The 25,735-nt window shown below is 38.3% G+C and overlaps 1 protein-coding gene across 3 annotated transcripts in view; it reads right to left on the bottom strand.

Annotated features, from left to right (window-relative positions):
- The window catches only part of Epg5 (ectopic P-granules 5 autophagy tethering factor), a 109,096-nt gene that overhangs the window by 68,543 nt on the left and 14,818 nt on the right, over window positions 1–25,735 (bottom strand). For all 3 annotated transcript variants that reach the window (XM_004855081.3, XM_013075928.3, XM_013075929.3), the window contains exons 2-12: window positions 20,921–21,850; window positions 19,330–19,573; window positions 17,014–17,150; window positions 15,557–15,664; window positions 14,512–14,585; window positions 12,292–12,397; window positions 9,056–9,170; window positions 8,548–8,698; window positions 6,564–6,719; window positions 4,155–4,312; window positions 611–765 (exon numbers count right to left, since the gene is read on the bottom strand). In XM_004855081.3, coding sequence (XP_004855138.1) covers window positions 611–765; window positions 4,155–4,312; window positions 6,564–6,719; window positions 8,548–8,698; window positions 9,056–9,170; window positions 12,292–12,397; window positions 14,512–14,585; window positions 15,557–15,664; window positions 17,014–17,150; window positions 19,330–19,573; window positions 20,921–21,850 — 2,334 coding nt within the window. The remainder of the gene's footprint in view (window positions 1–610; window positions 766–4,154; window positions 4,313–6,563; window positions 6,720–8,547; window positions 8,699–9,055; window positions 9,171–12,291; window positions 12,398–14,511; window positions 14,586–15,556; window positions 15,665–17,013; window positions 17,151–19,329; window positions 19,574–20,920; window positions 21,851–25,735) is intronic.

Raw genomic sequence — 25,735 nt, 5'->3', positions numbered from 1 at the left:
CTTAGAGAAGGAGAAATTTACTTTAGCTCCCAGTTTCAGTTCACAGTTGGCTGACTCCAAGATAGAAATACCATGGTGAATGTGGCTGGGTCTCAGCCCCCAAAGAGCTGGGATTACAGGCATTCACCACCATGCCCAGTTATATGTTTTCTTTCCTAATGTAAGATGGGCAGTTCATAGCAGAATTAAACCAAAACTCAGACCTTCCAATTCTAAATTCAATATTCTTTCTATTATCTCATTTAAACTTGTTTGTAGGTCCAGTTTCCACATTTCTGGCAGGGTTAGAGAAGTGGAATTTGGAGGGGGTAAAAGGTAGACAGTGAAAGAAATGGTATAAAAACTACAAGTGCCAGCCTGTGCCACACTGTCTATTCTAAGGAAAATTCATGTATCAATGTCAACAAATAGTAGGGGGAAATGGAATGGTGTAATTCATGCTTTTAAAATTCCCTATAGAAAAACACAGTTCCTTTGATTTTCTACCCTCTTTCATGATGTAGACAGTAGCTAAGTATGCCATACTTTTAAAAAGCAATACCAAAGGAAACAAATGGACGACCCAAAAGAAAACATTTTTTCACTTATTTATAAAACTTCATATTCTAACCTCATATATCTCCAGAACAATAATTTTTATGAAGTCTTCATCCACATTGGTTATTCTGGCCTGAGCCATCTGAGCAAAGGTAGTCAGAAGGCAAATTTCTTCAGAGCTATTCATGGAAGAAAGATACTTCTCAAAGTTCGCAAAATTTTCTGGGTCTGCAAGTTTACATCAAGAAAATTAAAGTGGAGAATGAATAAATTTATATATTTTAGCTCTTCCAGAGAGAAAGGATATTTAGAAATATTTAAAGATACAAAAGATCTTCTACAGGTACCAGGAAGAAAGTTGGACCCTATGGCCCCTGAAATTACAACAAACTCTAACATAATATAGCCTCTAAGGAGACATTTAACATCTCCAAGCCTCAGTTTCTTCATCAGTCACAAAAGCTTATTCCAGAAAAATTAAATGCCACATCACTGGTAAAGTGCTTTGTTAACTGCAAAGCATCACCACTGTCATCAGGTGAATCCCCTTCAAAGCCATATTACTGACTTCACAGGCTACTTGAAGTCTCTCGGTAACTGTCAACCACAGGAATGAAGACACTGCCAGTGAACTGCCTCAAGTGGCAAGTGACTCAGTACAAAAACCCAAATAAAAGATACTGGCTTAAAAATGAAGGGAAGAAACAAAAAATTAGTTCCAATCATGTCTGAAATACTGATGTATACAATGTTTTGTCTTGCTTTCAAAAGGTGCTGTGAAAACAGTATTTTGTCGCTAGGAGGCAGTATTGACTTTGTAATACATAACAGAAAACTAGACACTGCAAAAGGAAAATTTTAGAAAGAAGGAGAAAAAAGGCCCACTTCAGAAATATATTCCCCAGTGGAACTTTTCACAGTAAGGTAACAAGCCAAGAATGCTTTTCATATGTTTACACATTTGAAAAATCAAAGATAGCTCATCGGGGGCCAGGGATTTAGCTCAGTGGTTTCGCCGCCTGGTGTACAAGCGCAAGGACCCGGGTTCGATCCCCGGTACAAAAAAAAAAGATAACTTATCGAATTTCTTGTATTTTCAAATAACTCCATGGGGCACTTATCAAATCAATTTTCATTTCCTTCCCCCCAACTGGATTTATAATAGAAATTACTAACAGAACATTCTTAAAATAATGGAAATTGGAATTATCATTCTAATTTAGAATGTTTTAAGGTACATTCAAGGGAAAGGCTTTACATTTTAAAGAATTCTACAAAAAGAACAAAAGGCAAAGAGAAGTTTCTAATTAGCTTTTTAAAACATTATGTTGAGAACAAACAACATAAGCACAATTATACATTTATCAAATTTATTTATGATTCTACTTTATTTGTAGTCATAATGCTGATCATACTAGAAACAAACAAAAAGAAGCCAAATTAAATCAGGCCAATTTTTAATAATCACTGCTGAGAAGTCTACTAGTTAAAATTAACGGTTAAAATCTGTTCTTTTGGAACTATAATTTGAGGATCACTTTATCTCCAAAGCTAAATGAGAAGTGACTATAAGGAATATAAACTTCTAATACTTATTAAATACAAAACATGTTAGGAAAGTAAAACAAAAAGCCTTAGGCTTCTACAAACAGTAAAAATTAAGCCTCCCTCGAAAAAGACATTTAAGATTTAACAAATGAAGCTTGGCATGGTGGCACATGCCTGTACTCTCGGCACTTGGGAAGCTGAGGCAGGAGGATCACTGCAAATTCAAGGCTAGCTGGGGCTACATAGTGAGTTCAAGGCCAGTCTGGAATACCTAATGAGACTCTGTCACAAAAAAAAAAATTAATAAATAAGAAAATGTTTTTTTAAATAGCAAATTAAAGCAAGAGTTCTGAATCCAAAGACCCTCAAGGTTCAAACTTAATATATGAAACTTCTCTACTGTGTCAACAGTAACTTGTGTGCTGGGAGATAAAGGCCATAAGACTGAAGAAGGTAAAGGGGCTATAAGAGCCTAGAATCTCGAATGACAGCTTCCAGCATAGGCCTGAAGCTCTGTGATAAAGCCAGGCTGGTACTTCCTCCTCCTGGCCTACAATCACTTTGATTACAGAGCTGAGCTGCTGAACAGTACCTGTGCCACAGTGCAAACAGGGGCTTGGCAGACGGTTAAGTACTCAATGAAGGGAGGTGGCTTTATGAAAACACCTAACCAAGACTGAACTGTGTAAGGTGGTGCTAACCATCCCAGGCACTGCTAAAGGAAAAGTCTGTTTTCCGTGTTGTACTGTCTCACCCCCACATTAGCTGCCAAGGAGCAGACAAAAGCTGTGCAAGGCTCTCACCTCGCTCACTGGCAGGCCTACTCCACCTATGGGAACAATCTAATGCAAGAACCTCCCCAGCACAGTACAGAAGCATTTTATAAAGCAGACAACATGAAGAAGTCCAGAGCTGCCTCTGTACAAAAACAGAGAAACAGAAGTAGATTCATATAGAATACCAAAACAGATTTGGGGTTGGGGGGGCAGAAACAGAAGAATACGTCAATCTAGAAAAAGAAAAAAAATAGAGGCAAAAAAAAACTATGAAAATCTACAAAAACTACTTTGAAAAGAGCAGAAGCTCAATAATTTTTCAGATTTTTTTAAAATTTATGATTTTCTTTTAAGTGATATACAGGTTTGAAATTTTGTAGAATAGAATCAATTTTTGGTATGTTTGAAAACCTGTTAAGGACAGGGACAGTGGCACATGCCTGTAATTTCAGCATTCTTGGAGAGGCTAAGGCAAGAGAATCTCAAATTCAAACCCAGGCTGTGCAACTTAGTGAGACTCTGTCTCAAAATAGAAAAAAAAAAAATTAATAAAAATAAATAAAAAGGCTGGGGGTGTAGATCAGTGTGAAAGCCCTCGCTAGGCTCTACCAAATTTTTTTTAATATACAAGATAATTGTTTAAAATCATTATAGTACATATACAAGTAAATAGTCTGATTTTTTTCAACACTGAAACAAAAACAAAAAAGTTGTTCAACGTTGCCATGAGATTAGAACTTTATCAGGTTTTCAGCAAAATTAGTTATTTTAAAGTAAATTTACTTCTTTACCTACTTTCTAAAACAATACAACATATTTTTTAAAACATCAAAAAGGGCCTGGGGATTTAGCTCAGTGGTTTTAGCACCTGCCTGAGTTTGATCCCAGGTACCAAAAATAAATTAATTAATTAATAAATAAAATAAAATAAAATAAATAAAAACACCAAAAAAAGATATTAGTAGAATTGGGCACAAAACTTTAACAAATTTCCAGACAATTAATATATACTTATTAATCTGATTAGAATAATTTCATACAGAAAAAAAGTGATTCCTAAGTCAGGAAGTTCATTATTGTGTTTATTCACATACTGTCTTGGACTAACCAAATTTAGATTTCAGATATGCCAGCTTCTAGCTAATAAATCCCAACAATGAAGCAGCTCCTCAAATTTCAAAATCAGCAAAGTAAAACATCCTCTTAGTTCCTCTAAAAGTAAAAGGAATAAAGCCATGAAGACGCCCACAAAGGCAGGGAAAGCTAGAGCCACCTGCTCTGGTGAAGTTGTACCTTGCAGCTGCCTCTTGCACTTGGCAGGCTGGAGGGCGGAGCCAAGCTGCTGCAGGTTCCCATGCTCCACCTGGTGCATGAGGTAGAACAGCTTCCAGAGCATCTGTGCAGACAGCGTCCCGAAGGGCATTTCAGACATAAAAAGCCAAATGCCAAGTCTTTGTGATTTAAAAAAGCAGAATTTTGAATATTAATTAGCTTCATACTAAGAAAGTAGAAACAAACCTTTAGCTCTCACAGATAAATATTTTTTAAAACACAATGCCACAACTTTTCCAACATGATTTGGTCACAAGGACCTCAACAATGGATAATTATAATACCAAATACTCATGAAGCATTCAGTCTATGCCAGGTACTGTTCTGGGTGCCATGTCACATAATAATGAAATACGTACACACACAGGTTAAATATCCCTTATCCAAAATGCTTGGGGATCAGAAGTGTTTCAGATTTTGAATGGGGGGGGGGGGGTGTGAATATCTGCACATATACAATGAGATATATCAAGCATGGGACCCAAATCTAAACCCAAAATTCATTTGCTTCATATATACCTTATCACATAGGCATGCAGGTAATTTTATACAATATTTTTAGTGCATCCATTTTGACTTCAACCTATCACAAGGTAACAAGTGTAGAATTTCCCACTTGTAACATGTCAGCACTAAAATGTTTCAGATTTTGGAATTTTTCAGATTAGGGATATTCAATCTGCATATAATAAATAAGATTTCTGTTTTATTAATTAACTATACTAACACTTCACATGGGATTTGATGCTGCAATATAACAGATCCCAAGATAATGAAGGGATATTGTAGAGGCCAAAAGAGTAAGGTCACAAAACAGGGTTCAGACTACATGGCAGATATGTAATAAATGTGGCTTAGGTTTCTGTTGTTTTGTCTTTTGGTTTGGTTTGGTCTTAAGATAAGAGGATCATTGTCAGAAGTTTCCATCAGAGTGCCAAATACATTTAGATTTTATGGCTTTAAATTATCTAATTTTCATGTAATGTATTTCCTAAAATAAATCATATTTAAGTACAATAGCTCTCAACATTTTAAAATTTAAAACAATTATCCTTGTGATTGCATATATAATGTTATGAGTTCACAGCTCCCTTTATAGAAGCTAAATAACTTGGGTGAGAGCTTTTTCTCTCAGCTAAGCAAGCACAAGAACAAATCCCAGATAGACATGGAAGGCTCCTCCCTCACAACACAGGCTTCAGTGGGAAGGGCAGGAGACCATCTGTCTGGTGCACCCCAGGAGACCACCAAATTTATGGTACATGAGTAGCAAGAGTTATCTAAAGATAAATTTCTATGTCCAAGTTCTATTGATGTTATATCCATGCTTTCTGAGTGCCTGAAAGGTTTTGCTAAGTCTATTCTTCATTTGAAACCATGTAAGAAAAATCATTTACATGTGAAATGTCCTTCATGGTTTAAAAGGTATTTCTACATATCAACAGACAGAACAGTAGTATCAAATCATCTTTATTTTATAAAAGAAACAAAGTGAGATGACAAATATTATGGGATTTTCCCAGGGTAAATGTAAATGGCAGACTAAGATTCAAACTCACTACATCCAATAAATTGGTGACTGAGTCAAGAAAGAGTATAGACAGCTAGTTCAGGAGAAGACAAAATAGGTCATGACCAGACCAGGAGAGGACAGGGGCCAGCCTACATCTCCTAGAGAAGAAAGAGCAGCGCACTATCCTGTGGCAGAATCTGCTGCTATTCTTGGCCAGAAGCTCAGGAAAGGTAATGAGGATACACAGCCATGACCCTGCCTGTGCCTGAAGTATATACTGGGCAAAAGAAACAGCCCAATCAGGAGCCGGGGATTTAGCTCAGTGGTGCTGCTGCCCGCCTCCCAAGTGCAAGGTTCCAAGTTCAATCCCCTGTACCAAAAAAAAAGAAGCAGTCCAAACAGAATTATCGCCAAGACAACATTTACAGAGTCAAGATAAGACCAAGAAATGTGTGACATTTTCTATATTTTAAAACCATAACAGTACGATAAGCCAATCATGTGTACCAGGTACTGTACTAAGTTATCTACTGTGCCTCAGAGTAAGCATGGAAATTCAATGTGCAATGAAATTCATCCTTGTTTTCCCCTGCTTATGGCTGCCCAAAAAGTTCAGCAGTGGCAAAATTGAGATATCAGACTTGAGTTATTTTAAGGCAGACAGAAGCCTGAAACATTACTTCAGCCTACAAAGACTACACTATGGATAGGGAAACTAAGGGCCGTGAATTTGCCCAAGATAAGAAATAGATGAAATACACTAAGACATTACTATAGAGACCCTCTTTAGTCAATGACTCTCACTCTGATCTTTTACTAGCCAATTAAGTCTCACCAGTTATCATGGTATGTCTTACCTTTTGGCTTTCAGCACATGCAGGACAGCTCTCAAAAACAGCTCATCAAATTCAACTTGTAGCTTCTCCATGGAATAGGGCTGCAGGGCCACTCCCACACCTTCATTATGGCTCACAAACTGAGCCCAGTGGTCACTCACATAGCCAAGGGTCATCCTGAGCATGAGGAAAGACAACTCAGCTTTTCATTCACTCACTAGTACCACCACCTTCACATCACCTTTTTGAGGTTAATGCATTTAAACACATAATTATTGAGCATCTAGTATCTTTCGGGTCTTGAAGGTAATATATTGGGGAAAAAGGAAAAAAATCTCCCTCCTGAAGCTTGCATTTATTGAAAAGCAAACAGACAACAAAATAAAGTAAAATACATAGTCTGTCACATGGTTGCCAAGTGACACTGAGAGAAGCAAAGCAGGAAAGAGAAACAAACTATGTCTAAAGATGAAGAAATGTGTAGGGCTAAGGGGGATAGTTTGGGAATAAGAGAGGTCTCACTAAAGGGGACATCTGGAAAAATGTTCTGCAACTGAAAAGTATGAGAAGAACCTGTGATGAATACAAAGACAACAAAAAACAAAGAAAGAATAATCATAACACATTATAATACTCAAACATGTAAATATTTACATAATAATGTAGTGAGTGACCAGTAGTGACCTATGAAATCAGGTGAGGCTTGGGAGTGTGTATTTTACAGAGACCCTCCAGATGACTTTTCTGCCTACTTCGATGTGGGATCCACTAATGGAAGGTATGGTAATGTCAAAGTCAGATACGAATGGAGTCCTGCAGTAATGCTGAGAACAGATAAGGGTGTCCTGAATACTGATCTTAAGACAATAATAAGTCTTTCTTTTAGTTACAGAGGGAATAAAATGACAAAGCACAGTTCTAGTATGCATGCAATCATATATCATATATGTAGTCGAAAAAAATTTTATGTGGTCTTATTTATCAAGCACAATCAGAAGACAAATAATTGAATGGACTTCTGATAACAAATAGACTTTTAGTTTTTAAGAAATTAATCTCCAGGTCACCAGCCATCCCTCCTTCCACAATCTCATTTTCCTTACCCTCCTCCAAAGGCATGTTCTAGACCTAAAAGTGACACTCAGCCTGTGAGGGCATCTGGTAATCCTTTACCTGGCCTCATAAAACTGATACATACATATCTAAAATAAATAAATAAAAATCAATTTGTTCTGGAAACAAAAGTAGGGAAAGAAAGTTTTGTAGTTTTATGAATTTTTTTTTCTGGAAGAGGTTGAAAAAAAAATTGCCTATATATATAAAAAATAGCCTATACATACATACATACATATATATATATATATATATATATATATGCACACACGCTTTTTTGTTGAACAAAAAAGGGTAAGGATGATATAAAATTAATTCAAAGAAAAGCAGTATATATTCTCAAAATAATAGAAAATAAAACTATAAACCACTTTTCACTCAAATACTATATAATAATGCTTTCCCAGTTCAAATATGGTGGCTCTGATTAAGTCTTTGCAATTCCTAAAATGTTATATACTATAAATTAGAATAAGAATAAATAAGAGAGAAAATTAAAAAATAAAGACATAAAAGACCCATGACCAATTCTCAACAGCTAAATTTCAATTCCAAGGTGAAAGCTAGGAGGTAAACAAGACTTAAAGGATACAAAAGGAGAGCCTGCATTTGCCTTGACCCTTCTCTCCAGCTCAGACTTCAATTCAGCTGCACCTCAGAGGATCTTAACTCCAAGAACAACTGCCTAGCAAATCAGCTGAAGTTGAGATAATTAACCAAATATTTTGAATGGAAACATTCATAAAATTCTATCTGGTAGATGAAAGGGAAAAAAATTATTTTATGGAAAAGAAGACCTAGGTAATAAAATGCCTGTCACCCCAATTATGCAATATCTATGTCTAACCAAGGTGAAAGCAAACAGAGAAGAATGCACCAACAACACTATCACCTGATCAGATAACCAATGCGCTTCACAAACTGCCTGTAGCGGGCTCTGTTAAAGGTTTCTAATCCCACAGCCAAAAGTTCCACTAATGAGTTGGCAAAGGCAAAAATTTTCATCATCTCTTGAGGTCTTGTTGTTTCGGGCAAATAATCACCTAGAAGTTAATCAGATAAAAGGCAAAAATTATAATTATTATGAAAAAACAGTGAAAGATACAAATGTTAAGTACTTTAATGAGGAACAAAGCCAAGATAGGAATTAAAAATCTCACTACTTGAAACAAACTACAATATAAAAAATAAGGTATTTAAGCTGGGCAACATGTAAACTAGTCATCCTTCTCACATTTAAGCATTAAGTGGGAAATTATAAGCACAAGAAAAAGGAAATCTACAACACACAGGAACAGGAAAACCTAAATCAGGATCCTATATAAGAAGTAGGACTGGATGTTTCCTATGTGGAGCCTGCCATTACTACATTTTATTTATGACAAAAGAAACTGGTCTACCTTTTGCTTTAAAACCAAGAAGATGCTGAAAGAGTTCATGAAATGGAAACTGTGATAAAAGGATAACCAAGTCATCTTCATTAAGGAGAATCCAACTGGTTTCAGGGTCTTCATCCTAAAGAAAAGATGCAAAGTCATGTCAGCTGATTTGATCAGATCACATTATGGAGTTGGAGGAATTAAATTATCACACATATGGTAGTAGGTATCCTTATGACTCCTCATGGACTTTTCCTCCAGGACTGAGATTTACAGCCTCAGTTCCACAGATAGCTTGAAAAGGTTCTGAAATTGCAAGCCAAATTTCTTACGCATCTGGGTCATGTCCATTCTTCAAAGGCTAAAACAGCTCATTAAATTTCTACCCCAACAAGCAATTTTCAAAAACAAGCATGGTATAAATTACAGTCAGATAATAATTATCTGATTTTTTTTTCACTTTGTGAGGTTTTTGTTTCTTTTCCTTCATCTTACTCAACCTCCTAGAATACTGCAAATACGGGCATGTACCACTGCATCCAGCTTTTTTTCTTTTTTCTTTTTTTGAGACAGGGTCTCACTGTGTAGTTCAGGCTGGCCTCAAACTTGAAGCCATCCTCCTGCCTCTGTGTCCCGAGTGCTGGGATTATAGGTGTGAGCCACTACACCCGGCTATTTTTTATTTTTTTAGATAAGGTCCCCCTATGTCACTAAGTCACCCAGGCTGAGCTCGAATCTCACTTAATTTGTTAAGGGTTTTTTTTCCCTTCTTATTTTTGAAATGTCATGGCTCAAATAAATAAAGAAATGTGAAAAATTTCTACCCCAAAGAAGATACCCCCCCCAAAAAAATTCCTCTACCACACAAACCTTACCATACAGCTCAATGCTGTGACAATATCAAGTGGAACCCAAATTATTTTCCCTATCATTTTCTTTCCCCTAAATCAAGGTCTACTTCAGTACTCAACCAATTCATCAGGAAGCAATTAGCATTTGCTCCAGGTAACTGAAGTTCAGCTGTCAATTAGTGTTGCAGAAAGCAGGACAAAAATATAAGAGATTACACACAGAGATTATCTAGGGGATGTCTTTGGGGTCTTTTTGTTTGATTTAGAGCCCTAAAGTCACCTTGGAAACCAACTTAATTTGGGTCCTAAGACACACTACACTTAAAAGGGAAGGATGTATGCTCGCTTCGGCAGCACATATACTAAAAGAGAAGGATGTAAAAAGATCCACAGTGAAGAATACATCACCTTAATTTCAGTAAACTAATGTAATTCATTCACCATTTCCTTACACCATTCATTTTATCCCCTGATGTATGTGCTATGGTTTAGACATAATTTGTCCCCCATGGTTCAGGTGTTGGGAGTGTGGTCCCCAGGATGCCAGTGTTGGGAGGGAGAATGTGGCAGGTCCTTAAGCCACTCAGGGTGCTGCCCCTGGAAAGAGTTAAGTAAGTTCTTATAGGATCCCCTGGTAGCTCTCACAAGAGTTGTTTTAAAAAGAGGACGCTAACTTCATCGAGCTGTCTGTCTTAATGTTTTACTTTTTTTGGTACCGGGGATCAAACTCGGGACCTTGCGCTTGTGAGGCAGGCGGCAGAACCACTGAGCTAAATCCCTGTGTCTTAATGTTTTGAGATGTGATCATCTTTTCTCCATGCACTCTACCATCTAGTCTTCCAGCTTCCAAAACCGTGAGCTAATTAAACTCCCTTTCTTTACAAAACTAGCTTAGGTATTTCATTACTACAATTCTAAACAGACTAACACAGTGGCCAAAATGGCTAACAAAGCCTCGGAAACTCCATTTAGAGCAGCAGTTCTCAACTTTGGGTGTACGTAAGGATCACCAGGAAGGTAGTGAAACATCTGAATGTGTGGGTCTGGGCCCAGGCAAAGGCATAAGTTGTCCAAGAGATATAAAGAGTTAGTGTTTAAAAAACCACTGCTCTGGATAACCCAGAATGTCTTCCTCCCCACAGCTTTTTCTGATTCAACAGCATTCCTAACTTTCTCACCGACTCCTTAAATTCTCAGACTCACCAAACATTCAGTGAGTGCTAACCAGGAGCAAGGTATCAATGCAAGGCCATTAGAAACATTAGTCTCTGAGACTAAATGGAGAATACCTACCACCCCCTAAAGACTCCTCTCTTAAGAAAGACCATTCTGGAAAAACATACTACAATCTTTAGAGGACCATACCAGCTCCAAAGAAGCTCAAGAAGATGGCTCAGTCTTTGACAAAAGTGTTTGCATTTCCACATCATTTAGCATTTACCACCACTTCACTACCTGCTGCAAGTTTCAGGAGGTGTAAAACAACTGTGAAGGGGACACCTACTTCTGAATGAGCACTTGGGAAAATACACAGACAAAATTCTAACAGCTACCATTGTTGTCATTCTGAGAACTGTCCACTGCCCATAAAGACAGGAAGATTCTGTAAATCTGATCGCTGGCTATCCTAAATGAGAACATCAAATCAGGACCTGGAGGGTCAGGGATTTAGCTCAGTGGCACTGCACCTGCCTTGCAGCCACAAGGTCCTGAGTTCGATTCCCGATACAAAAGAAAAAATCAGGACCTGGACCACAAAGAAGCATTAGAGCTGATAATTAGCTGAAGAAAATTTCTCACAAATACACTAATCTCATATACAATAGAAAAATTAACAAGTATTATCTCAAGAAACTGGATTTTGGCCATTAAATTCTCATCAAAAATAGAAAACTAGCCTCTACCTTTCAAATGAGAAGATCCAAATAAGAAGTTTATCAGTGTTACGGTAGAATCCTGCTCAACTCAGCTATTCATTATTCAGACTCAGACTATCTTTAGTGAGACCTCAAACTCCCGAAACTTTCAGTATATAAAAGAAATATATAAAATATATAAATATGTAAAATATATAAAATCCTCATATAAATTTCATTTAGTACAGCTGAACTTCATTCCCAGGTTCCTCCTCCCAGATGAACAAAAGGCTATGGAAGGGGGCAGCACAGCACACTGGCTTACAGCACTGGCTCTGGAGGACGCCTATTTAATGACTGGATGATCCAAGACAAGCAACTTCATTTCCCTGCACTTCAGTTGCTCACATGTGAAAAGACAATCACAATAGTACTTACCCCTTGAGCCTAGTAGAATTAAGTGAGATAATATGTGAACGTGCTTAGAATAATACCTGGTACATAAGAATAATTCAAAAATGATTAATCAAAGCAATGCAGACATGACTACCTCTTCTCCTCCTTCATCTACTAATGTCCAGTTCCCAGATGCAGGTCCTGAAGAGGATGGCTTCCACTCAGTGGGCTTCATGTGGCACATAAACTCTGCTCGATTTCTAAAGGACAAAGGAAATGACTCCAATTGCATGAACACAGAAAGCCCCACATGAGTGCATTATAAATCTCGTATCCACCCCAAAGAAGATTCAGGTATCAACACAACTTCAAATAGTTCACATTAATAAATAAGATCCATTGAAAATCACGAATACTAAAACCTCACTAACTTGGGTGGAGAGATCACAATTCTAAATTACATAGTAATACAGCAACTGCAGAAAAGCAGTTACACTAATACAGATCTCACTCCACAGTGATACTGAATATACATGGACTGCCAGGAGTAGTGGTACAAGCCTGTAATCTCAGCTATATGAGAGACTGGGGCAGGAGGTTCTCAAGTTCAAATCCAGCCTGGCCAACTTAATGAGACCTGGTCTCCAAAAACAGGTTCAAGGGCTGGGGGTGCAGCTAAAGTGGTTACAGCACTTTCCTAGCACAAGTTCTATCCCCAGTATCTGAATGAATGAATGAATGAATGAAAAACAGAAAGACAAATAGACAGACAAGGACTTCTGCAGTACCTTCACTCAAACCAGGCTTACAGAATGTTGCTGGGGAACTGAGTAAAAAAGGGTAACCTGGTCCAGGGATTTAGCTCAGTGGCACCATGCCTGCCTTGCAAGTACAAGGTCCTGAGTTCGATCCCCAGTACCAAAAAAAAAAAGGTAACCCACAGGTAATGCAGAGGCTTGTTTAAGCCCCAGTAGATGTCAATGCAGAAACACCTGTGTAAAATGACACTACAATATGTTGTAGCAGCCCCTATGCACAGGCAGTAAGGGAGAAGGAAAAAAGAGAATTCCTCCCAGCCAGCTTTCTCAAGCTGTTGGCTGGATCTGATGAGCAGGTGTAACTGAGATAGTTTCTTTTCAGTCCTCTGTTCCTTTCTCTTTAAAAATTCATTCACTCCTATCTTTACCCAGAAACTTTTCTACCATGACTTCTAGCTCTGTAGCTCTAGTGTTGCCCTTTCAACTAGCCAAGTGCCAATTACGAACTCCTAGTGTTTCTGGGAATGTGTCACTTGTATGTTTCCACTTGTATACAGTGTATCAATGACCTTAAACTTTCCTCCCTACAAAACAGCTCTTTCTTTTCTGTTAGTATTGCCAGTGTCCTCCAACCCAAACTCAAAAGTCTGACCTATTCCTTTCCTACATTGTTTATTTAATCAGCTACTAAATCCTTTCCTGGAAAGATGACCTTGGGTTCCCCTCCCCTGTCCCACTACTATTACCCTGAAGCAGGCTGGGTGGTAGACTTCCCAGGACCTGAGAGAACAGTGGCAGTAACACTGTTCAGGGTTCCCTATACACAGACCCTGCCTACTCCCCAGTCCGGGACGTACCCTCTTGAAGTTGGGTTGGGTTCCAGGGCCAGGAGAGGCAGATGTCTGTAACCATTCAATTAAGAAGCCTCCGTCCATCCTAATCTTCCTAAAATACAACTTTTACCCCTGTTCAAAAACTCTCCACTGTTACAAAGACCCAACTATACAAATCCAAATACCTGTGCCTAAATTTAAGAGGCTTTCCATTCTCTAACCAACCCTAGTCATTTACCTTTATGATCTTCTCCTTTACCCCAGCCAAGCTGATGTGCCTGTCCCTGTGCAGCTGCCCAACTTGTACCAACACCTTTATTCATACTGTTCTCCCCACCTATAGGCTTCCCTAGTCTTTTTCTCCCAACCTATTCAAATGCTCATCTGCCATGGAACCCTCTCTGACCACTCTTTGTTCTCTACATTGCTATTGCTTTAATTACATATTTACAACTTAGCACGTCAATTCCTCTGTACCCCCCCACCCTCGGCCAGCACTAAGTCATTTCTCCTAAGGAATACATCGTTTCTTTTGTCTGTAGCACCTTTCACGATGACATATACAAGAAAAGAGATGAACTCACTAAGAGGGGGAACCCAAAAGGGGTTAATAAGCAATTAAAAGGGTAACTTTCAGACTGAGGGTATCAAACCCAAAGAAAATCTGCAGTGTTAGGTCTACAATGCTAATACTTCCCTTAGAAAGTCTTCTTTGGATCTAAACAAATAAGGAAGCCAGTACTTTGATAAAATTTCTACTTCACAAAGCCTTTCCACACTTACTTGACAGGAGACATCAGCAGGGCAAGGGACTGCATGAAATGAAAGACCCCTGATGGGTTGTTCAACACTTTGATCTGAAATCAGAAAAGGAAAAATAATACTGTAGAACACCAACAACCCAAGTGTTCATAAGCTTAGTTCACAAGCACTCTAACAATAAAGTTGCTGTCAAGAGAACGAAGTTGAGGGCTGGGGATTTAGCTCAGTGGTGCCGCCGCCTGTCTCGCAAGCACAAGGTTCCAAGTTCAATCCCCGGTACCAAAAAAAAGAGAACAGAGTTGAAACTGCCACCTAATCACCAAGAGTGAGACACAGCTCGTGGATTACCCAGTATCGCTGCCTCAGCTGTACTCAAGGAGCAGAGAGGCAGCCGAGCAATTTACATTGATAGCCTATAACACAAGATGTGGACAGTAATGCTACCTTAATCCAAAGAGGAACAAAAGCAAAAAAATCCCCTTCATTTCTAAAATACTCAGACTTCTCACCACCAGAAAGACTTAAGTAAAAAAAATATAGAGAAGTTGAACTTGACATACATTTGGTTCCTGTCCAGCTGGGTGGTTGCTAAGATTAATAAAATGACCCAAAGCCAAGCAGCAGAGGAGAAACTATAAACCAGACAATAAACTCCTAAGTATATGAAAGTTGTCCACAGAGGCCTGAGATCTGTTAATAGCTGGTGGTTCCTGTTTTACTTATACTAAACGTCATACGAGATGAATTAGTTTAGGAAGCTATGTTGAAGCACTACAGAAAAAATAGTCCCAGCAAGCCTTACTGCACAGAAAGCATACAGAATATAATACTACTGAAACTATCAAGCCAGGCTACAACTGAACATTTTCAATTCTGTCATAATTTCATCAGCTATGGTTGGCCCAAGAAGTCTTGCCAAAATTACTCCTACAAATATACACTAGATCTATTTCAATAATGTTGTCAATAGTTTTAAGTTTATTTTTTTTCTACCAGTTTCTTCAGGACTATCATTTAATTAAACCTTCAACCCAAACCCTCACAATCAGAAAGAAACAAGTCATACCTGAATGAAAGGAACGGCCCACTTACTAACACCAGCTGGGCATCGAAGTATGTGGTTTAGGAGGAAGAGGTGATCTCCAGGACAGCCGACTCTTTGTAACACTGACACCTGAACAATAAAGGACTCATGCTTTCACTAATTAAAAAGAAAAATTTATCTAGATATCTAAAGCTATTTACCCAATGTTTAAGTACTTGCAATCATACAAGAGTAACCAAACATAAGATATACTACTGACTGGTTGAGTTTCCACCACAGAGGCCCATAGAGGCCTATGAATCTATGAGTACTGTACTATGATAAAAATATCCTAAGTAATTACTATGCAAATCTAATTTTTTTTTTATTTTATTTTTTTTTGGTACCAGGGATTGAACTAAGGACCTTGCGCTTTCGAGGCAGGCAGAGGCACCACTGAGCTAAATCCCTGGTCCTCTAATTTTTATTTTCTGGCAAATTACAAATCCTATGTAACAAGCCATACGTGGACTGATAAAGGTCAACTAATTTACTCTATTTTTAGTTGGTAATAATTCCTCAAATCCAAATGAGTATGCTTGGAACATCACCCCATATTTAAGAACTATAGTTGAACCTAAAAAACACACACACACACACACACACACACACACACACACACACACACACACACACACACACACACACACACACACACACACACACACACACACACACACACACACACACACACACACACACACACACACGGCAGCCCCATGAAAAAATAACCCGGGCATGGTGGCACATGCCTGTAATCTCAGCACTCCGGCAGGAGGATCACCATAAGTTTGAGGCCAGCCTGGGCTACATAGTGAGTTTATGGTCAGCCTGAACTGCATAGCAAGACACTGTCTCAAAACAAACAAAAAATCAATAAACAAATACCTACTCCCTCCACAACACACCTAATATTGTTCTTAAATTCTCCAAATTTAAAAAAAGAGTAAGAGGGGTCGGGGATTTAGCTCAGTGGTTCTACCGCCCAAATTTAAAAAACAGTAAGAGGGGCCGGGGATTTAGCTCAGTGGTTCTACCGCCTGCCTCACAAGCGCAAGGTCCCGAGTTCGATCCCCAGTACCAAAAAAAAAAAAAAAAAGTAAGGTCTGCAAAATGTTTAAATCAGATACTTATTTTGTGAATATGCATCTAGTCTTCTATTTGGCATATTTCCCAACTCCTTTTCTTTCCTGAGTTCAACTCTGAGTTGAAGACCAGAGTTCACTTAACATAGCACTTACTGGAGAGAAAAGACTTTAGGCTCAATAAAGCAATAAATAAATAACTTACTGCCACGTGTCATGATCAAAGAAAGTCACCGACTCGCTAAACAAATTAGCTGAAAAAGCTATTGAAAACAATACAGCAAAATAAGAGATAATTCTTAAATTACTAGGGAAATCAAACAAAGTCTAGTATGTCTGTTTCTGCTTCCTTACCAATTTTTGCAGCCAGAGAAGAATATCATCATGGAACTGAGTATCTTCATTTACTCTCCTGGTAAACATGAACAAGACACTAATGCACTCCTTCAAGTGACACAGATCAGAGGGAAGGCTTTCTGTTGGTTTAGAAGCTATAAATTAAAGAGAGAAATAAGTAAGTCCCATATAAATGGTGTTTCGGGGAGAATTTTGGTGTCTTCACTTAAAATAAACTATATAAAATGTTTAGTTCAAACAAAAATCCAAAATAGGAAAGTAAGTTCCATCAAGATATTTGAATTTCTAGCCAGGCATGGTGGCTTTGTGTCTATAATCTCGGCTACTCAGCATAAGGGGGTAGGAGTGCTGTAAGTTCAAGGTCAGCCCAGGCAACTCAATGAGAAACTGTGTCAACAAAATAAAAAAGGCTGAAGATTCAGGTCAGCATTCCCTGGTTCAATCCCCAGGACTACACACACAAAAAGAAAAGTATTTTAATTTCTACTAGATAAGTATTTGAAAGCAAGGGAAACTGAATTTTTTAACAATTTTTTTTAAATTTGAAAACCAGCAGATCTCTGGCCCTATCCCTAGCTCTCTGATTTGTTAAAAAAAAAAAAAAAATGGGGAAAGGGGAGATAAATTTTTACTTTTAAAGGATCCTTGTATCTCTCCCAGAAATAAAAACTGTATAATTCCAGAAGCATATAAAATGCTTAACATGCCATGCAGTACAGGCTAATTTTTTATCACATTCTTGACAGCTTGAATCACCAGTAGTATATGCATGACTGTCCCAGTACGTGGACTGTACTGCTGGTGGTACAAATGGATCCAATAAATCACTTTTTTTTGTTTTTGTTTTTGAGACAAGGTCTCACTACATAGTTCAGGCTGGCCTCAAACTTACTATGTAGCCTACACTGGCTTCAAACTCATGGCGTTCCTCCCGCCTCAGCGTCCCAAGTGCTAGGATTATAGGCATCCAACACCACGCCCAGCATATCCAATCACTTTTATCTATCTTTTTACTAATAAAATAGAAAGTCTACATAAATGAACCAAATCTAGTTAGTTGGTTGAATCTGAATAATTGCTGCCCAAATATAAATATTGATACTACTCATATCAATTAAAAAATTATTACAATAATCAAAAATTTGTTTCATTAATTTAAAAGAAATTTATAATTGTGAATTTTTTAAAAACATTTTACACATAAAGGCAGCTGATTTGTGCAAAATATGTGAAATAGAATGCGTTTGGCTGTTTTGGGGGGTCACAGTGGCACCCATTTTTCAGATAATTCTAACACTCTCTTCATTGCTTGTGCGCATTTCTTGCTGATCCTGTATAAGCTTTTACAAAATCATTTTTGAGTAATGTGCACCCATGGCATTTCTTCACAGGTTAATACCTTATCAATAATTAATTTTCTAGGGCCGGGGATTTAGCTCAGTGGTTCCAGCGCCTGCCTTGCAAGCACAAGGTCCCGAGTTCAATCCCCAGTACCAAAAAAAAAAAAACCAAACAAACAAACAAATAATTAATTTTCTAAATTTTAACATGGAAATCTTACAAGTACCCCATTGCTGGTATATATAATATGCATTTATAACTGCTGTACCACAAATTAGCTATATTGCAACTTTTTATACTATTTTAATGTTTTATTTAAGGAACTGTAATATGATGACATCTGATCTGCTAAATCGATGCCCTTCTTTGCATTACTGTAATCAAAGACCCCCTGAGAGGTGACACAAGCCACCAATGGGATAGTCATACATGTACCAACAGTGGTTTAAGCTGCCCAATGGAACAGTCAATTCAAATCAGAGTTGCCTAGCAGCAAGACATGCGAATTATGGCCCTGTCGTAGACATCATATTTGAACACAAAAAAAAAAAAGATGAAAAATTTAGAACATTATAGATCCTCAGTTAAAAATCAAACAGAAAAGTCCAACAAACTGGACAAGCAAAAATAACACACAAGAGACAGGATGAAAAGGTATTCTAAATTTTAGAATCAAACTCTATTTGGATGCCACTTGGTAACACTGAGGGACATTACTGATAATGAATGAGCTTTCTGCCATCCTAAAGAACCAGTGAATGACAGCCATGGGGAAGGGAGACTTAGCATCACTCCCAAGAAATATCTCCAAGGCAGGTCAATCCTACCTGAAAGAGGCAATATTAAACTGCAAGCACAACTGACACCTTGTAAGACCAACCAAGTACAGTCAACTCAACCAGTTTGTATGCCTCAATTATATTTTTCCATTTTAGAACATAAGAAAGAGTTAGATCTCCATTACTCACACACCTCGGCCTTGTTGATGAATTGCTAAAGATCTCAGAACAGCTGAGCTATTGAGCAATGCGTAGATGTAAGACTCCACTTGCAACCTCGAGAGCACAGAAGTGTAAGAATGAAGGGCCAGAGTTTGGTGGAGGTGTTCAGATTTGGCATCAAATAGCTTCTTCAGCTCCTCCAGAGCATTTTCATTCATTTCTACTCTCTGGTAGCGATGATGGCCAGAAACTTTCACTTGGTCTGCACAGATACCCTACCAGTGGATAAAAAGGTAAAATATGAAACCAGTATTCTTTGAATTTTTAGCAATCAGGCAGAAGGTATATGATACACAGCCTTCAGTATCACTTCCAAAGAGCTAATAATCATGAAGGGACAACACTACTGTGCAAGAAATAATACCAGTGAATAAATGACCATGTGCCACACAGAAGACTGCCAATTACAAACACATCTTAGGGAAAAATAACACTAAGAAAAAGTCAGTGAGGAAAGATGAAAGAAAACAACACAGCTTCTCTCTCAGTCTTTCACGCTGAAAATCTCATCCTCTATTTTATGAACATGAGGCCAATGTGATATTCCTTCAGTTTCAAGCTACCTAAAATATCCCTGGATCTACCCTCATTATTCTTTGCAGTTCTGCTCAAAAGAAACTTCTAACTGGGTATGGTGGTAGATGCCTGTAATTCCAGTACTCAGAATGTTGAGGTAGCAGGATCACGAGTTCAAGCCTGCCCTGACTATACAGTGAGACACTATCTCAAAAATAAAAGGAAAAAGTAAACCCCCTCTGCTCCAATACTAACTCCTCCAGTTCTGTTCTTGACTCTATCCTTCTTTCCAACATTTACAAATGTTTCCCTCTCCACAGACTCCTCCCTGTATACAAAGAGATACACAAGTCTCCCAACAAATGATAGTTAGGAATCAGGAAATTACATTTCTCCCTAATATCTCCTCGAGCTTCCCTTCAATATCAACCTTCTCAAGAGTAGTTGTCTCTTCTTTGCCATCCCTCCCAAGTCACTGTAAAATGACTTTCTTATGGTCACCTTGGCCTCCATATGACCCCATCTAATGAACTTCCCTGTTTCCTCATCTCTCAACCTTGACACTCTCCACCGATTAGACATTTGTGGCATTATGGCCAAAGTCTCAATGGGCTGAGTTTAACCTGGAGACATGATTTTCTGCCTTTGACTGTGTATATGTGCTAGTTAGTTGGTAACATTGCCTATCAGTATCTCTCACACAAAAATCCAGGTTTCTAGTTTCTTTTGGAAAATCTTAAGATGTAGCAATCCTGGATCATCGCTATATCACAGCAACCATCAACCAGAACTTGTGAGAAGCCACCCCCAGTAGACTAGGCATGAGATTCCCCAGCGACCCTTGTCCTACTCAGCCTGCTTCATTCCCACAGGTTATGGGCCCAGCCTCTGCATTTGATTTCGTGATCCCTGTACTACTCTGGCCTAAGTCAGGGTTAATGTGGGTACAAGGACCAAGTGTGGGTCTGGACAGCATCATAAGAACAGCAGCTCCACTCAGAATTTCCCAGGCTCTTGAGAGTTTTACAGAACACTAGTCAAAATACCTGTGCAGATATTTGTTCCTCCTTAAAGTGCCACAATCGGCTTTTAGCATTTTGGCAATCAGATGTCACAGTAAGCAGCTCGGCTTCAGCCAGCAGCAACTGCTTCCTACATCGTGAGTAGTTCAAAAGCAGCTCATAAAATTCATGCCTGTCCTGATGAGCCATGCTGTCAAATTCTTCTAAATATGACTCAACATTCTCCAGCCATGAACCAGGCTCCAAGATCTTTAGCTGTTCTTTAGTAAATGCTATTAGTTCGGGTTGAGATGGGAGTTCTGGGTAGAGTCGCTCACTACACAGCAAGGGTTTCACAGCCACCAAAGATTGTACTTCTTCAGAAATTTCAGCTGGCAACTGAGGATATAGTTTCTTCACTCTAGGTGGCTGAGAAACTTCTTTGGCTTCATAAGAACTCTGCAAGTCAACATTTTGAAGTACTTCTGAAGAACAGCCCAAGGCTTTCCTATTCTGAGTTTCTCTGACTTGTAAATTTTCCATTTCCTGCTCAGTATAGGAAAAATCAGATGGTAATGTGCTTTCTGAAGGTCCACATTGCACCACTGTATTTTCCTCTCCTTCTATAAAGTTCTTGTGGGTTTCAACTTTGGTTTCCACGTTGTATCCAGAGTTCTCCTTTGACGTGATTTCATCAACCCCAACACAGGCTCTGACTTCTTCCTCTTCTTTTAGGGGCTCTGGGTGACATGACACACAACCTTCATTGTCTATAGTCAGGGAGGTGAGTGGTATATCAAACATTTCACTTTCGTTCTGTCCACTGACATCATTCTGGAGCTGGGAATCAGTTAAGACCTTCAGATGGTCTCTGAATTCACAAGATGGAGGAAGTATTTCCTGTTCTTTGGAGGTTTTTGGAAGGGAGAGTTCATCAGACTCTTGTGTCCGAAGGGTTTCATATTTCTTCTTTTCCTAAAAACAAAATTTAATATGAATAATTTAACAATAACTGATGCTTTCAGCATAAGGATTTTTTTGAGACAAGAGACTCACCATGTAGTTCAGGCTGGTCTTAAACTCACTATGTAGCTCAGGCTGGCCCAGAACTCATGGCAGTCCTTTTGCCTAAGCCTCTAGAGTGCTGGGATTACAGGCATGTGCCACCAAATCCAGCTCAGCATAAGGATATTTTTTCTGGTGCCAGAAATCGAACTCAGGACCTTACACTTGCCCGGCAGGCTCAGCACCACTGATCTATAGCCCTGGCCCAGCACAGGGAATTTTTATTTTTTGGTACTTGGGATCAAACTCTCGGGTCCTTGCACTTGCGCAGCAAGCAGCGAAACCACTGAGCTAAATCCCCGGCCCAGCGTAAGGAATTTTTATACTGCATATGAAATCTAAATTTTGTCATTTAACAAATGGAATATAAATGTACTTCATAAGCAATGTGTTTCATGTTCAGTATTATCCAACTTTGAGTACAATGAATTTGGAGATTCACTAATTTAATTCTAAAAGAAAAAGACATCACAGTGAGTAGCAAATTATGATTCAAAACTAGGAAAGTGTTAACTAGATTGTCCATCATTTTGCTACAGGTTAAGTAAACAAAACAGTCATCAGCTACCTTAGGGTACCACAGGGTTTTATCTTTTTTTTTCTTTTTGGTACCAGGGATCAAACTCGGGTCCTTGCGCTTGCAAGGCAGGTGGCAGAATCACTGAGCTAAAGCCCTGGTCCCTGGGTTTTCTTTATCCTGACAAATGTATTTACAACAAGCTCAAGCAGAAAATGTTGTAAGAACTAGAACACCAAAACAAATAGCTACAGGGCATAAGGGGAGGGGGAGAAATGGGATAAAATAAAATTTATTTTTAAAAAAATAGCTACACCATTAGATTACAACCTACAAGATAAAATAAATATTCCTGAGCCCACAGTGATGAGCAATTACCTGAATGAATAAATGTATAAATAAAATGGGTGGGAGGTGGATATGGTGGCACACACCTCTGATCCCAGTGCTCTGGGAGGCTGAGGCAGGAGGATCTGCAGTTCAAACCTCGCCTGGACAATGTAGCAACTCAACAAACAGAAAAAGGGCCTGAATGGAAAAATTTCTGAGAATCAAATATATTCTAAATTTTAATTAGTTAATTTCTTGGTTTTGAAAATGTTCTATGCCACAGAATGTATGGATATACTGTAGAAGATGATACCATAAGAGAATGCTACATAATACAGAAATCCTCTAGGTAATATTTGGTTTGGTTTTTTTGGGTACCGGGAATCCAACTCAGAACCCTGCACTTGCGAGGCAGGCAGCAGAACCACTGAGCTAAATCCCCGGCCCTCTGGGTAATATTTGAAACCTTTCATTAAGTGCAATTATCTCCAGAAAGCAAAAGCATTAAAAGTTAACCATCAAAAAAATAAAATTATTTTTTTTTTTAAATCCCAGGCATTAGCACACAAACTAGGTAACATAAAAATCCAGGCCAAATAAAGAAGAAAAATTATAGGAAAATTATTTAAATAACATTTAAATAACCCAAGTTTGATCCCTGGTACCAAAAAAACCCCCAAAATAACATTTAAATAAAGTTGTTACATTCAAACAAACTAAAAATCTGACTGAAATCACTCAAATGTTTCCCTTTCACTATGCAATTTTAAGGAGCAGAGTTACACAAGTTGGTGTTTTAGATCATTCTTCTCTCAATGTTCAGCAAAAATAGTTGACAAGCCAGGCATGGTGGTGCATGCCTGTAACCCCAGCACTCAGGAGGCTGAGGCAGGAGGATTGCTTTGAGTTTGAGGTCAGCCTGGGCTACATAAGAGTTCAAGAATCATACCACAGCGATATATGTGCACCCATGTGGCACATATATAGTGGCACAGTTTGTAATAGCTAAGGTTTGGAAACAGCCCAAGTGCCCATCAACTGGAAACTGGATAAAGAAGATGTGGGTTTTTTTATAAAATGGAGTACTATTCAGCCATAAAGAATGAGAAACTAGAGTCATTTATAGCTAAATGGATGCATATTGAGGCCATCCTCTTAAGTGAAATAAATAGGACACACATGTGTAAATACCGAATAGTATCTCTAGTGTGAGAAACTGAAAGTGTAAATAAGGATGAAAATGATTAAAACAAATAACTGATAATTTGAAATAGGAAAAGGTCCAAAGGTGGAGGAGTGGTGGGAGGGGAAGGGGAAAGGCCAGTCTGAACCACATAGTGAGACCCTGTCTGAAAAAAAACAAAAAACAAAGTTGACAGAAAGTGGGGCCTTTATATGTCAGGAAGAAAAGATAAATGTCTTTGAAATGGAATTTGAGATCAGCTTACTGAAATGACTAAGTCAGCCAAACATTTACAAATGGTAATGATTCAAAAAGCAATATGGGCCAGGGATTTAGCTCAGTGGTTCCACTGCCTGCCTCACAAGCGCAAGGTCCCAAGTTTGATCCCCAGTACCAAAAAAAAAAAAAAAATACATACCCTCCACTCTACACCATGAACTGGATTCAGGGGTCAGGCACACAAAGCACATCTAATGAAAATCAGTTTGCTAACTGACTAAAACAGTGAGTAACAGGAAAACATTATATGAATATTAATTAAAAAGTGAAAAAGTAGCCTTATTTTTTTCAAATGTGATGTTTAGCATGATCATTATAATAAAGAGGTTTCTCAGAGTGCAAGATCAGAAGAAAAAAATTAGTAGGGAGAACAGTTATAGAGAGTGAAAGAAATGTTGGTATACTGGTCAGAGCAGAGGCCAAGTTTTAGTGAGTTGAAAAATCAGAAAATGAAATTAATGAAGCAGTTTCATTTATAATAGCACAAAGGGGCCAGGGATTTAGCTCAGTGGTTCTGCCACCTGCCTTGCAAGTGCTAGGTCCCGAGTTCGATCTCCAGTACCCCCAAAAAAGTACACACAATACAACAGCAGAAAAAGAACAAAATACTTAAGGATAAATTGAGCAAAAGAAATGTAAAACTTGTTCTCTGAAATTATAAAACATTATTGAAAGGAATCAAAGACTTAATAGAAAGACAGTCCATGTCTTTCACAATATTAAGATGGCAGTGCTCCTCAAATCCATCTACAGACTAAACACAATCCCTAGCCACACCCCAGCTGCCTTTTTTTAAAAATTAATTTTATTGGTACATTTTAGGTATACAATATAATGACATTCATCATTGGAAATTTGTACCTTTACATAATCTCTCTTGGTTCTTATTTTTTCCCTATTCCCCTGCCCTCCCTTCAACTCCTCCATCCCGCCCTATTTACAAAGACTTTCTTTCCATTTTTTCATTTTTCTCATATTAATTTCATTCCCTTCTTTCCTTTCCCCTACCCTTCCCACTTCCCCTTCCCCTTTGCCCTTTTTCTTCCTATTTCACATTATCTATTATAACTTTTAGTCCTTATTTACACTTTCAGTTTCTCACACTAGAGAAACTATTCGGTATTTACACGTGTGTCTTATTTATTTCACTTAAGAGTATGGCCTCAATGTGCATTCATTTAGCTATAAATGTCTCTAATTTCTCATTTTTATAGCTGAGTAGTACTCCATTTCATTAAAAAAAACCCACATTTTCTTTATCCAGTCTCCAGTTGATGGGCATTTGGGCTGCTTCCAAGTTTTAGCTATTACAAACTGTGCTGCTATGAACATGGGTGCACACATATCGCTGTGGTATGATTCTTTGAATTCTTTGGGGAAGATACCCAGCAAGGGAATAGCTGTGTCAAATGGGACTTCCAGTCCTAGCTCTTTGAGTTATCTCCATACTGATTTCCACAGTGGTTGCACCAGTCTACACTCCCAC

Source organism: Heterocephalus glaber, unplaced genomic scaffold, assembly GCF_053883595.1.
Source record: "Heterocephalus glaber isolate CG9 unplaced genomic scaffold, H.glaber_assembly_v1.0 deba00000331, whole genome shotgun sequence".
Lineage (NCBI taxonomy): Eukaryota > Metazoa > Chordata > Mammalia > Rodentia > Bathyergidae > Heterocephalus > Heterocephalus glaber.
The sequence above is the reverse complement of the archived record's forward strand: the minus strand, read 5'-3'. Positions and strand labels throughout refer to the sequence as shown.